Source organism: Pristis pectinata, chromosome 9 (genome assembly GCF_009764475.1).
Source record: "Pristis pectinata isolate sPriPec2 chromosome 9, sPriPec2.1.pri, whole genome shotgun sequence".
NCBI lineage: Eukaryota > Metazoa > Chordata > Chondrichthyes > Rhinopristiformes > Pristidae > Pristis > Pristis pectinata.
This window is the reverse complement of record NC_067413.1, coordinates 79,711,370-79,725,406: the sequence shown is the minus strand read 5'-3', so window position 1 is coordinate 79,725,406 and position 14,037 is coordinate 79,711,370. Positions and strand designations below refer to the sequence as shown.

General features: G+C 38.0%; 1 protein-coding gene across 4 annotated transcripts in view; it reads right to left on the bottom strand.

Moving 5' to 3' along the window:
* The window catches only part of prex2 (phosphatidylinositol-3,4,5-trisphosphate-dependent Rac exchange factor 2), a 323,008-nt gene that overhangs the window by 144,245 nt on the left and 164,726 nt on the right, over positions 1 to 14,037 (bottom strand). For all 4 annotated transcript variants that reach the window (XM_052023230.1, XM_052023227.1, XM_052023229.1 and 1 more), the window contains exons 20-23: positions 7,665 to 7,801; positions 4,689 to 4,812; positions 1,932 to 2,116; positions 344 to 505 (exon numbers count right to left, since the gene is read on the bottom strand). In XM_052023230.1, coding sequence (XP_051879190.1) covers positions 344 to 505; positions 1,932 to 2,116; positions 4,689 to 4,812; positions 7,665 to 7,801 — 608 coding nt within the window. The remainder of the gene's footprint in view (positions 1 to 343; positions 506 to 1,931; positions 2,117 to 4,688; positions 4,813 to 7,664; positions 7,802 to 14,037) is intronic.

Below are 14,037 nucleotides of genomic sequence, written 5' to 3'. Positions count from 1 at the left end.
ATTTAACACACTACTAAACTGAAGGTTCTAATTTCTAGCTCCAGTTAGTCACTTGAATTCTGAAAAACTACTAGGTACACATTTCATACAATCTCTCTCTCATGATATCAATCAGATTTAGAAAGAGTTGATTACTTTAATCCATGCTTAACAGAAATTACTCCATATTTACTTTATTCACTCCGTCACAAATACATGGAATCCTGCAAGATTGGCAGATTTAAGCAGTGGCATAGTCACCATTTAACCATGTTTTGATTAACTTCTCCTGTGAATGAAGGATACAGCTAAGAGGATGAAACATAGCTCACTTTAAAATGCAGCACCTCAAAGCCCTGCCTACCTTCTTATAGGTCATAATCCTTCGGTTAATATGTTCAAGCTTTTCACTGCGCATAATGCTGAATCTTGAATGTAGTTCAGGAGGCATTGCTTCACCTAAGCAAGTTAGCCTGCCACATCTTTCTGCAAACTGTTCATCATTCTTAGCCAAACACTCAAGGACCTGTTAAAGAAATGCCATTTAATAAATCGTCATTCATAGCCTATTCCAATTCGATGTTATCATGCAAGATGAAAATACATATAATGTTGAAAATACATTTAATATACATGGAATTGTTTCAATGATCCTCAGGAAGTGAACTGCCAAATATTTATTATGGCACAATGAAAAGCAATGGCTATACAATCTATCATTTTGGATTCACATTAATTATTTCCTGTCCAGAAATATATCATTTTATAGGAAGGATGTGGAAGCTTTAGAGAGGGTGCAGAGGAGATTTACAAGGATACTACCTGGGTTGGAGAGCATGTCTTATGAGGAGAGGTTGAGCAAGTTAGGGCTTTTCTCTTTGGAGTGACGGAGGATGAGAGGAGACTTGATGGAGATATATAAGATTATGAGAAGCATAGACAGAGTGGACAGCCAGCATCTTTTCCCCAGGGTGGCAATAGCCAATACTAGAGGTCACCCATTTAAGGTGCTTGGAGGAAAGTTCAGGGGAGATGTCAGAGGTAGGTCTTTTTTTTTACACAGAGAGTGGTGGGTGCCTGGAATGCACTACTGGGGGTGGTGGTAGGGGCTGATACGATAGGGTCATTTAAGAGACTATTAAATAGGCACATGGACGAAAGGAAAATAGAGGGTTATGGGAGGTGAAGTGGAGAGAGGGATAGATTGAATGGGGATAAGGTTTTATATAGGTCAGCACAATGTCGTGGACCGAAGGGCCGGTACTGTGCTGTACTGTTCTATGTTCCAAATTTCTTGTGGGATTTTGTGAGACTTATGTTAGAAATTTCTAGAAAATTATTTGCCATGTTTTTCTCTTGCTTAATATTTCCACATTTGCTACATTTTCTCCCAAAAGTTTTAATTTCTGTCACAGTTTTTCCCAATGATTTAATATTTTTGCAATTTTATCCTCAGTGTTCCAGATTACTTGTGTTAGAAAGTAACATCATTTGAGGTTCTGTTCATTAGTTTATAAAATGTGCAGTTAAACATATTGTCACAAAAATCCATTGTCATTATAATTACAGGTTAATACAATTTCCTTGAGTCAGTCGAGTTTAGCTGAATTATGTGCTTTTCACATAGCTGAAATGCCCAGTAAGTGAGGAAGAGGTGGTGACATGTATTGGAGCCATACATCAGAACACTAACATTGTGGTCAAAGACTGATTAAATAGCCAAAATGTGGTTCTTGTCCAAAAAAAACCTTCTTTCCTTCTGAGACCCTGCCTATCAATGTCTATCTTCTGCCAGGATATGACAGAAATTCTGTTAGATAGAGCTAGCATACCAGGCTTGCCTCTTTTGGTGCACCCTTCATACCATTTGATGAGGGAAAAATTGCTGATAAGGTATTAAACTTTAGAAACACAAAAGTCTGCAAACTGATCTTTCATTCTTTCAGTCATACCTTTGCAGTCAAATTGAAGAATCCCTTAGGTTCACTCATTTTCTCCAAAACATGGCACTTTGTACCAGCAGTACTGTCATATTCATACACCACACCATAGTCCAAGTGAACATTATCTACTGTTAGGCTCACATGATCCTTCTTCCCATCAATTAAAGCCATTGTGTTAAATTTATCGAAGACCTCTGGGGAGAAGGAAATATAGTGTCACCCTGACATCCTGTTACTTCATGGTAAAACTGAACAAAATAAATATATAATCTACACCATGAAAACAATTCATATGGTGAACACCAAATAGAAATATTTTTCCGTCAGTAAGAACTGTAGTCAAATCCATCATTAGTCTCAAAAGAATCAGACATGTTAATAATATTGGTGTAAAACTAAAAGGAAAGGCAAACAAAAAGCTATCATTTATTTTCAATTCCATTTCCAAGGTAATTCTCTGTTTGGTTTTGCATTCATTGAATACTACTGAAAATAATTATTAAAACAAGGCAAACAGGCATAATTTAATCAGATGTACAATTTTGGCACAATTCCAATATCATAGGTATGATAGAATTGAAAGCATTCAAACAATGTTTCACACCAATTTATATTCTAAGGAAAATCTAGATTATATTTTCACATTGAATATGTATCTTAATTGGTCACAGGTAAGCCACACACTTGTGCTTACTGGTTTCACCCTCTAATTTACAAACAAATGCCACTTCTTCATATATTTTAGTTATGAAATGCTTCTACCATTGCAGTTTCTGTTGCAAACAACATTTACTATGGGGTGGGAACAGGCAAACAGCATGTCAACTTGAGAATAGCAGGAGCACAAAAGACTTGCTGAACTTGACAGCAGGAACTTGTAAGGACTTTTTAACTCTGTTTCCTGCTGGCAGCTGACAAGTTGAACTATGCCGTATTACAGACAAGCCTTTGCTACAGAGAACTGAAAAAAAGATTGTAATGTGGATTTTGGGAGAAGATATCATGGGAAAAGTGATCTTAGTAGGTGAGAAATTCCAGGAAGAGAAAAAGTGGAACTATTATGAGATGACTTCTGGCTATCATGGGGGCATCTAGGAATTATTAATGGGATAGGTCAAGGATGTGGTATCTGGAGACCATGATAAAGGAGATATGCAAAGGAGGTGGAGAGAATGTTGGTTTTATGTCTGGGGAAAGATTGAGACACCTTAGCCGTGGGAAATATCCTTCAACATATCTACCCTGTGGAAACCCTATCAATATTTTGTTATGTCACCACTCATTCTTCTAAATTCTAGGAACTAGAGGCTTGGGTTCCTCAATCACTTCTCAGGTGACAGGCACACCACCCCAAAAACCAGTCTGGTTGCATTGCCTCTATAGTAAGTGTATCCTTCTTTAGGAAAGAAGGCCAAAACTGTACAATTCCAGGTGAGGCTTTTTGTTTAATTCAGTATAGATTTAACTGGAATGATTCATTTTGATCTCAAAAATCTAATGTTACTTGGCTTCAGGTAAAATTAAAATAATGGGATTGAAATTGTCATGGTCATTGGAACCAAGGGAATGGTATCAGCCTTCAGCCATGAAAGCATTCAACTGCAAAGAATTTTCACTCTCCTCCAAAAACACCCTTACGTGGATCCAAAAATTTGAGAAAAATAACCTTCCTCCACTTACACTATAGCAATGAAAAATAACAGAAGCTATATTTAATATGCAGCTCATTGATATTTGCTATTAATTCATTTAGAAAGAGTATTTTGTGTTTGGAGTGGAAGGGAGCAGCTTACAGGCTTATGAATCAACTGATATATAACAGTGTAAACATTATTAACTTAAATGCTTTTTCTGCTTCTTTGGAGATTTTCTGCTTGACACTAATTTTAATCTTGATGCTCAGCTATCTTGGCCACTTAACGTATGTTCATATGTCATACAAATGTACCCTCTCTGAAAGTTCATAGCAATAGATACATGATTTGGAAGAGATATTGGAAGGCATTCAAATACATTGGCTGCAGTACAAACTACTACCATGGATTAAGGGACCCACCTAGGCCAATCAATCCACCTAATATTGTGAACATGCATTTTGATGCACACACTAATGCAGATTTGAACTCAGTTGAAACAATGGGAATCCCCAAGTCCTGCAGTATTCAGGTTAGACTCGTTCTTGCATTATTCAATTATATTTTGTTATGGCTTGATTACAATATCACTCCACCTGGGAAGAATAGATACTTTAAATGAGGGCAGATGAGTTAATAAGGGTAGGGCCAGCAATGTGGAAAAAAAGGAATGAAGTTACACAGTTGCTGTAAAATATATAATTTTAAAGCACAGTGCAATAAGAAGCAACATTTTAGAATCACGTGTGCGAATAAAGTGTTGACCTCTGATAACATCTAATCAACAAAGAAAACTGCAGGTGCCAAAAATCTGAAATAAGAACAGAATGCTGAAAATAGTCAGCGGGTCAGGCAGCATCCATGGAGATAGAAATAGAGTTAATACTCTGATGAAAAGTCAATGACCTGAAATGCTTCTCCTTTTCCCATCTTCAGTCCTGAGGAAGGGTCCTGACCCGAAACGTTGACCACCTGCTTTTCTCCACAGATGCTGCCTGGCCTGCTGAGTTCCTCCAGCATCATAGCGTTTTTCATCTGAAATGTTAACTCTCTTAGTCTCTCCACAAATGTTGCCTTACCTGATGAATATTTCTAGTATTTTCTGTTTACATTTTCATTAACTGAGACTTACCTTCATTAAATCCTTCTTGCACATCAGTGTCAGTTCCTCCTGAAGCTGGGCCCTTTAAACAGAATTTCTGAAGATCCTCCTGACCACTCTCCATATTATTATATACCCACTGAATGGAGTCTTGCTACATGACCAAAACAAAAATTATGTGGGTAAAATTAATTTCATCACTCTCAATTCACACTACATGACTAATCTACTGTTATAAAAAGGTAATGCAATTTTAAGATTTGCTACCCAGCTGATCTCTGCTAGCTGCATTGGTGAAGCTATTGGAGGAAAGCCCTTTGCATGAGTTAATGCATACAAGCATTGTTTATTGCTTATGATGACTGGGATCATGCACAATGGAATGTTGCTACCCAGTTGACTTTGAGCAAAATCGGCACAAGACACCATGTAAGCCCTTTTTAACGTGTATTTTTAGGTGCTGTATAATTTCTAAATGAATCTTTTAGTCCATCCTAATCCAAAAGCATATTATAATGACAATGTTGTGATTTGAAAAAACAATTGTATTTTGCTGAAAGGGGAAGAAAGGGGTTTGAAATGTAACCACAATTTTTAAATCTGTGTATGGAAAGTGAGAGATACTTTCTCACTTAAAGTGGTCTGTACAGCATCTGTACACTGGTAGCTCAGTGATGCAACTAGCAGAGCAGGGTGCCTCTCCGCTCCAACCACCCAGGTTCAATCCCGAGGTTGTTGTCTGTGTGGAGTTTGTACCTCTCCTGAATCCATAAAGTCTTGCCATATCAGATTGACAGAGCTTAGGTTGCCATGCTGCAACAAAAGAAGCTCAATGTCATGCTGGTCAAAATCATTTGTTGCATCAGCTCTCTCATCCACAATTGGCACACCATGTCTTAGTGGTTTCTACTGAGAGGATACACTGCAACAATATTCTTTCAGCCGCATTTCATAAACCTGTAAGCTCAATCATGTCAAAGGTCAAGGCAACATGACAGCATCAACTCCAAGTTTCCATCAAACCATATACCATCGTGACATGGACATCGAGCACCACACATTCATCAGTGTCAGGTCAAAATATCAAAACTGCCATCGAGCAAAATAACGGGAGCTTTTGCTCCATATAGATTTCAATGACTTAAAGAACCCCACCATCAGATACTCGGATCAACTAAGGATGGGCAACAAATTCTAGCCCTGCCAGCCACAGGCACCAAAGAATGAATGAGAAAAAGACAGAAGCATAAATAGGGGCCATGGACACAAGATTAAAAAAATTATTATAAACAGTCAACATCAAGATCCATTTTGGATAAGTGAATAAAAGGGAAGAGACTATTTGCTGCAGGAGGACTAACATCCACAAGGACTGGTTAGGATAAATGAATTGATTTAGAGATGTAATCTGCATATCTTTCTGCTCCATCCTTGACACCATATTCTTCACTGACAAGATGCACATTGTGCCATCATCAATGAATTTCCAATTATGATAAACTGATTAATTAGTGCAACTTGTTTATCAAATAAAAACTAGGCACGTTTTCTATAACCAATGCCAATTTTAATATCACTTTTACTGTCACAAAATTATGCTACACCACTGACAAGTACAATTTTGTGTCACAGGCCCTTACAGCCACATCTGCTTAGTGCAAAGAGACTCAAAAATTAGATATCATATGCTCAAAATTTCATCCAATGTTTATACTTTTATAAAATTATCACAGTGTTTAATACTAACAAATTAGCATATATTTCTAAATGTGTAAAAGTAGGCATTGCATGATTAGTACTGTCCATCATTCATTTCTCTGTAACATTGTTTTATTTTTCATTATTGCTAATTAGTTGAAGATTTTTTTCTCTAAAATCTATGCAGTGAAATTCCACCTCATGGAGCAAGAACATTGTCCTTCAGCAACTATATTATAATACTTCTAGATGTATTCATAATTTAACGGAGCTACCTATTTAACTTGAAGCCTCTGACCTTAGCAACACTACCCTATAATACAAACTACTGATGCTTTATCTTTTTTGGAATCTGTAGCATTGTTTTTAATGTTGTTTTCTCATTGAACACAAGAAAATAGGAGCAGGGGTAGGCCACCAAGCCTCTCAAGCCTGCCCTCCATTTAATATGATCATGGCTAATCTATACTAGCCTCAACTCCAGTTCCGTGTCTTCAATTCTTTCAAATATTTACCTATCTCAACCTTAAATGTATTTGATGGTCTGGCCTTCACCACATTTGGGGGCAGAGAATTCCGGAGATATACTACTTTCTGATAAAAGAAATTTCTACCCAGCTCAGTTTTAAATGACCAGCCCTTTATTTTGTAGCTATGTCCCCTTGAATTTGAGCAAACTTGTCAAATGTGGTTTATCTTTCATTAAACCATGATGGCTAGCTTTGATTATATTCAGCTTTCCTAAGTAAGTTATTTTCTCTTTGATTATTGACTCTATAGATGTTTAATTAACTGGCCAATAGTTCTCATCTTCTGTCTTCTTCCCTTTTTGAACAATAGAGTCACATTAGCTGTTTTCCAATCTTCTGATACCCTCCAAGAATTTAGTTGAAATTAGCCCACCTGTTATCTTAGCGATATTTGCAGTGTCTTCCTCGGTGAAGACTGATACAGAAAAATTGATTTAACCTATCAGCCATTACCTTGTTTCCTGTTATTAATTCCCCAGTTTCATTTTCTAGAGGTGCCACACCTACCCAGCCACCTTCTCCCTATTTATATATCCACAAAAATTCTTACTGTTTTGATAATACACACAAGTTTTCTCTGAAAATCCATTTTCTCCCTTCATATGAGTTTTCTTGTCTTTTGCTGCTAAGTGCTAAAAACTTCCCAGTCCTCTAATCTACAACACCCCTTTGAATGCTCTACTTTTGCTTGAAGAAGGAATCCTACTTTAAAAGCACCAAAGTTTCACTTTCAGTAACTTCAGATATTTCCCAAGTAACCAAGGAGTCAAGTGTTTACCTGTGAAGGACGCTTGTATTTCCGACATGCTGTGACATGTGCTATCACACTTGCATGACTCTCTTTGCTTACGTTGATCCCATTTACTTTAATGATGCATTGACCAGGATGGAGGCCAGCTCCTGCTGCCACAGTTCCTATACCACATAAAAGGGAATCAGAAAACCTGTAATTCAGTGTCATTTTTTTTGTTCTCTCCTGTGCATCAGCAGTGAATAATGCAATACTTCACAATAGTTTAACCCTCATTATTTCTACTAGGCATAACAATAATAAACTGGCAACAATGCTAAAGATAAATACGGCAATTCATTGGACTGATAAATTGAAAATTGAAGCACTGTTTATATCAATGGTAGGATGATTTGGCTTTTACCTCTTAGGCAAATTACTATATTCCACCCTACCAGTTGACCAGCAACAGCATGCAATGAGGCGACAGACATGGAATTCACAATTAAGCTCCTACGCACCAGATTTGCACTAAACAGATAAAGTTGGCCATTCTGGAGAAATACACACAATTTGTTCAGATTATAAAAGATCCTATGATGTATGTAGATGAGATAATAGAAAGGAACAGCAATATAATCACATTGAGAGTCAAGATTTCATTAAGATTGAGATGTTATTAGCATGGAATACATAATAGTTGGTAAATCCCCAAGGCCAAATGAGATCTATCCCAGGTTGCTATGGGGAGCAAGGGAGGATTTTGCTGAGGCCCTGATGGAGACTTCTGCATCTTCATTCACCACAGGTGAGGTACTAGAAGACTGGAGGATATCTAATGTTATTCCTTTATTTAAGAAGGGCAGTGGGGATAAGTCATATCTACAGGTCAATGAACCTTAGATTAGTGGTTGGGAAATTATCGGAGAAAATTCTAAGGGACAGAATTTATGTATATTTGGAAAGGCAGAGTTGATCAGCAATAGTCAGCATGGCTTATGCAGGGAAAATGCCACCTGAAAAATTCAACTGAGTTTTTTTTTTGAGTAGGTAACTAAGAAGATTGTTGAAGGCAAGGCAACAGACATTGACTGTATGGACTTTCATGATGAATTTGACAAATTCCTACATGGTGGTCCAGAAGGTTAAGGCACATTGGATCCAAGGTGATCCAGTTAATAGCAACCAAAATTGGCCTGGTGATTGGAAGCAAAGAGTGGTGATGGAAGGACGCTTTTCTGACTGGAAGTCTGTGACCAGTGGCGGAGCACAGGGATTGGTGCTGGGACCTTTGCTGCTTGTGATATGTATTAACCAACTGGATGTAAATGAAGGATTAGTTAGATTGTGGATGACATGAAAATTGGTGGTTTTATGGATCATGAGGAACGTTGTCTAAGGCCACAGCAGGATATAGATTAGAAGGAAAATTAGGCAGAGCATTGCCAGATGGAATTTAATCCCAACAAGTGCAAGCTGATGCATTTCAGGAAGACAAGTTGGAGTAGGACATATACGTTAAATGGTAGGGCACTGAGGAATGTTGATGAACAAAGGGACATTGGGATTCAAGTCCATAGTTCCCTGTAAGTGGCAACACTGGTTGATGGGGTGGTAAAGAAGATATTACATGCTTGCCTTCATAGGTTGGGGCATAAAATATAAATCTAAAAGTTTGGATGTAATGTCCCAACTTAACAAACCACTTTTTAGACCGTAGTTCTTCTTGCCACACTAGTGGAAGGATGTGGTTGCACTGGAGAGTGCAGAGGAGATTCATCAAGATGTTGCTTGGATTGGAGGACTTTAGTTATGGGGGGCGAGATTCGATAGGTTTTTCATGGAGCAAAGGAATCTGGGTGTGAGGTCGGGGTGGAGGGTTGACCTTAAAGAGGGATATAAAATTACAAGAGGCATGGGTAGGATAGATAGTCAGAACCTTTCTCCCCGTGGTAGGGGTATCAGAAGTAAGAAGGCAGAGGTTTAAAGTGAAAGGAGGAGTTATAAATGGGAAGTGAGAGGAAAGTATTTTTTTTTACAGAGAGAGTGATTGATATCTGGAATGCTCTGCCAGAGGAGGTGGTGGAATCAAATACGATCACTACGTTCATTTAAGAGACATTTAGACAGGCACTTGAGTAGGCAAGGTATAGAAGGTTACAGACCTAATGTTGTCAAACGGAATTTGTGTATATAGACTAAAAGGCTGGCATGGATGTGGTGGACCATCCTGTGCTGTACAACTCTATGACTCTATGAGACTATATATAGATGATGTCAATTAAACACCAGGAGGATCATAAACTGTGAATGGGGTAATAAAGTAACAACCATTCAGCTTTCTCCCCTCCATCCGTCATCTCCAAGTTAGTTCTATCTCATTAAGGAAACATTGTCAATTAAGAATGAGAAAGGAAATAAAAAGTTTACAACATGGAAAACAAATATGTTGAATAATTTCTTTATGGTAAAGGATTACTGGAATATGGAAGAATATAGGCAGGCACGGTGGTTAGCGTAACACTGTTACAGCGCCAGCGACACAGGTTCAATTACGGCTGCTGTCTGTAAGGAGTTTGTACATTCTCCCCATGCCTGTGTGGGTTTCCTCCAGGTGCTCCGGTTTCCTCCCACATTTCAAAGATGTACGGGTTAGGAAGTTGTGGGCATGCTATGTTGGCGCCGGAAACGTGGCGACACTTGTAGGCTGCCCCCAGAACACTCTACGCAAAAGATGCATTTCACTGTGTGTTTTGATGTACATGTGACTAATAAAGATATCTATCTTAAACTCCAGAACAGTTTTTTAAAAAATGTTGCTATTTCAAGCAGAATGATCGAGGGGCTCAAGGCAAGCATCCTGACCAAGGTCTCCAAGATGTTCCATTCATTCCTCATTCTGGCCAATCATACACAACTTTATATATTATTGCTTTGCCATGAAGACACTTAAACACAAAAGGAAAAAACAATGGTTCATGTTTTATACATCCATAGAAGCTGAAAACATGCTCATACTTGATCCATTTTCCTAATTTCAACAATTTCTAGTGATTTAAGGGCTGTGGACAGGGTAAACAGGCTGCTGTTACTTTCAGAATCTATCATCTTTGCGTTCTTTTCCTTCCAGATGGCCAAGATTCACAATCTGGACAAGCTGGGGAACCACAATCTGTCAATTTCTCACTGATAACCACTAGTTCAAATAGTGAGATTGTGTAATTTAGGGAATAGCTCAGAAACTGAATTGCATAAGTTAAGAAACCAAAAAAACTGGTTTCCAGCCAGAGCTGAAGGTGAGAGTGAAACAGTTATTGACTCGCCAGCAGAGGACTTTCATAAATCTTTCAATGTGGTAGATGGTAAGAACAAATAATTAAATACTGGAGTCTGCAGAATATTGTAAAAGAGCATGGAAAGATGACCTTTTATCAAAACTGGAATAAGCTAGAGACATAGCAGATTTTAAACAAGTAATGAAATACAAGGGATAAAAGAAGGAAAAAGTTTAAGTCTGCGATACCGTGGAAAGCTGTAGAGATTATATAACAAAAGGGATAATGGTGCAATATAAAGTGCAATGAGGCGAGGAAAGAAACTGAAGATATATTTAGAGAAGGTCCAAGTGGTAATAGAACCACTACCAATGGCTGCTATCCAAATAAATGGCACCAATAATTATAATCTAATATTGCTGACCTCAATGTTGTGCACAAAAAGATGTAATGTGCCCAAAGGAAAAACAAGGTTCTGTTTCTCAAACTTGCACCATCTTCCACTGGCATAGTATAGGAGGGTGAGGACAGGTGGTTAAACTGGGACTGGGAGGGAAGAGTGAAATGGTTCCTTTTAAAGTTGTACCAGAGTTGTGTCTGACTTGATATTGTATTAGACAGTGAAGAAGTATTTTGTTTTCATGAGCATTTGCCAAGATAATAGTTTATTTTTATAGACCTGCTTTATAACACATGTTAACAGCAATACACTATAAACTTGGTGGGCCTCCATAGATGGGACTATACAGCTCTCTGGCAGCAGACCACAAGGTCACTGGAAGAAGGAAAATCATTTGCTTTATGAAGAAACAGAAAGCAGATGAAAGAGAATGGTAAGCTACTTTAATGGTGATAAATGCAGTGAATCACCACTTCATTATCCAGCACATCGGTTATCCTGACTTGGATTTTCTAAATGATGCAAACAACACAAGGGCAATATAAAACATCACATCCTTAGACTGGCAAAAATAGAATAATTAAACTACAAGGCTTTAGATTTAAAAAGAGAAATAGGAACCAGGGCAATTACTTTAAAAAAAAAACTTCAGCCAGATGAAGGAACACTTTAATAAAATTGACAGGTGGATGGGATTGTTCAACAATTATTCAAATAAGTACACATGCATATCTTTAATGGAAACTTCGGGACGTGGAATAATCAGAAGTGAAGTGTGGTGGAAGAACAAACTCTACAATTTTGCAGGGAAAATGGAATTTAACTCATTGGAATGAATATAGAAATATTCAGAAACTGCAGAAGTAAAAAGAAGCCTCAGAGAAAGCATAGTTGGAGATACAAGCCTAAAAGTAAGAAATTCTACCAGTTCTTTAACAATCAAACAGAGCTGCGAAGGCTAATTGTGCAAGTAGTAAGGGAAAATTTTAACTCAAAACCAGGCCTAATAGGAGTTATCAATCCCATAAGTGGTGGACATTGTCTTTCAATAGTTCAACAGCACTTATAAAGCCCTTTTTTTTAAGTCATTGAGATACTAGCCTATCTTAGGTAGAAGCCTTTTAATTACACATAACTCTGAATCCCATAAGGGTATTTGTACCCAACACAATGATTAACTGAGGCACAAGAGACTGCAGATACTGGAATCTGGAGCAACCACATCTCGAATAGATTCATATACTGAATGCACGCTGTGAAAGCTCCACTCTGTCGTATTTGGGAAACACAAGCCCTGTTAATTAAGTTTAAAAGTTTATTTTTGTGGGTTAGAGAAATATTCACCCTCCCTCACAAAAGCACACAAGCCACAGACACTCAAAATTTTCTATCTGACTGCAAAACCCTCTCCAATCACCCATCTCTAACTTACTTAAATATCTTCTGGCACCCACGAAGTCACTCATTCTTCACAGCTATAAATCTGGAAAGTTTTGGACACCGATTTGGGCAATTAGCTATTGGAATATTAATGAGGTCCACCACTGAAGCCTACCAACATCTTGGCTTCCCTTCCAAGAGTCGAAATTCCCAAAAAGAGCCAGGTGTGAGAATTAATACTCTAAATGAATTCATTGCAAATCTTAAGAATGGCAATGAAATACAAGGATGGGGAAGGGGAAAAATTGAGCCTGGTGCCTCAGGAGATTGATACTGGAATTGCCACTGGTCGTAATTTGCAACAGTTAGTTGGATTCAGAAACTAAGGCCAAATAACATAACTTCAATGATGTGCTTCGGAGCAGTGTATTACAAGGAAGCAGTTCAGAAAGACAAAATTATGTAAAGTCACAAAACAATCAAAAATGACACCATGAGGCATTTTATGTGAACAGGCAGTGCTTCATTTTCCAACACCTTCCATGTGATATATCTACTACATGGAGGTGTTGGAAAAATGAAGAATGACACTAAAAGAGGTTAAATTCATTATACCCAACCAGTGAAGTACAGTAATTAATAAAGCCAACATGATACTAAACAAAGCCAAAACACTTAGTGCTTTTCATATCTCACACTTCAGAAGTAATATTTAATGACACCATGACACAGGAACATTTTTGAATGTTTGAAGAGCAGAGGAGCAAATAAAAGCAAACAGATAGCAGAGTATCAAAACAAAATCATTCCACTGCCGCTTGTGGCTTTCAGAGCAGGACCAGAGGAGAGCCAAATCCCTCAAAGATTAGTCCACAATGTTCTTATTTTTCAAATGACGCTTCTCTGGATCCCACAAAAACATGATCTACCAGAAATTGAAGGCATCACTGTTTTCTCCATTCATATTCACCATTGCAGGCTGCAGACCAAATGCCAGTAAATGAGACTGGTACAGATACCTGATGGTCAGCATTGACATGGATACAGTGGTCCAAAGGGCCTGTTTCTACGCTGTATAACATCCACACCGACATTTCTGCAATCAGATACCTAAATATTAATTGTCTAAATGTTTTTATCTTATAAAGGGCATGGAAGTGATATTTCAATTCCTTGCACATCCACATCATACTCATTGGCGCTCAAGAAATTTGTCATCTGGTGACACCTTCGCAGTCAGTCCATATTATGTCTCTTTAGTTGTCACTGAAGAGGAGTTGCCACTTTTTACATAATGTGCATTTTGCAGTTGGTGGGATGAGAGGCATCTCTGTGGCTGTCTGGAAGCTAAGATAGTAGGAAGACT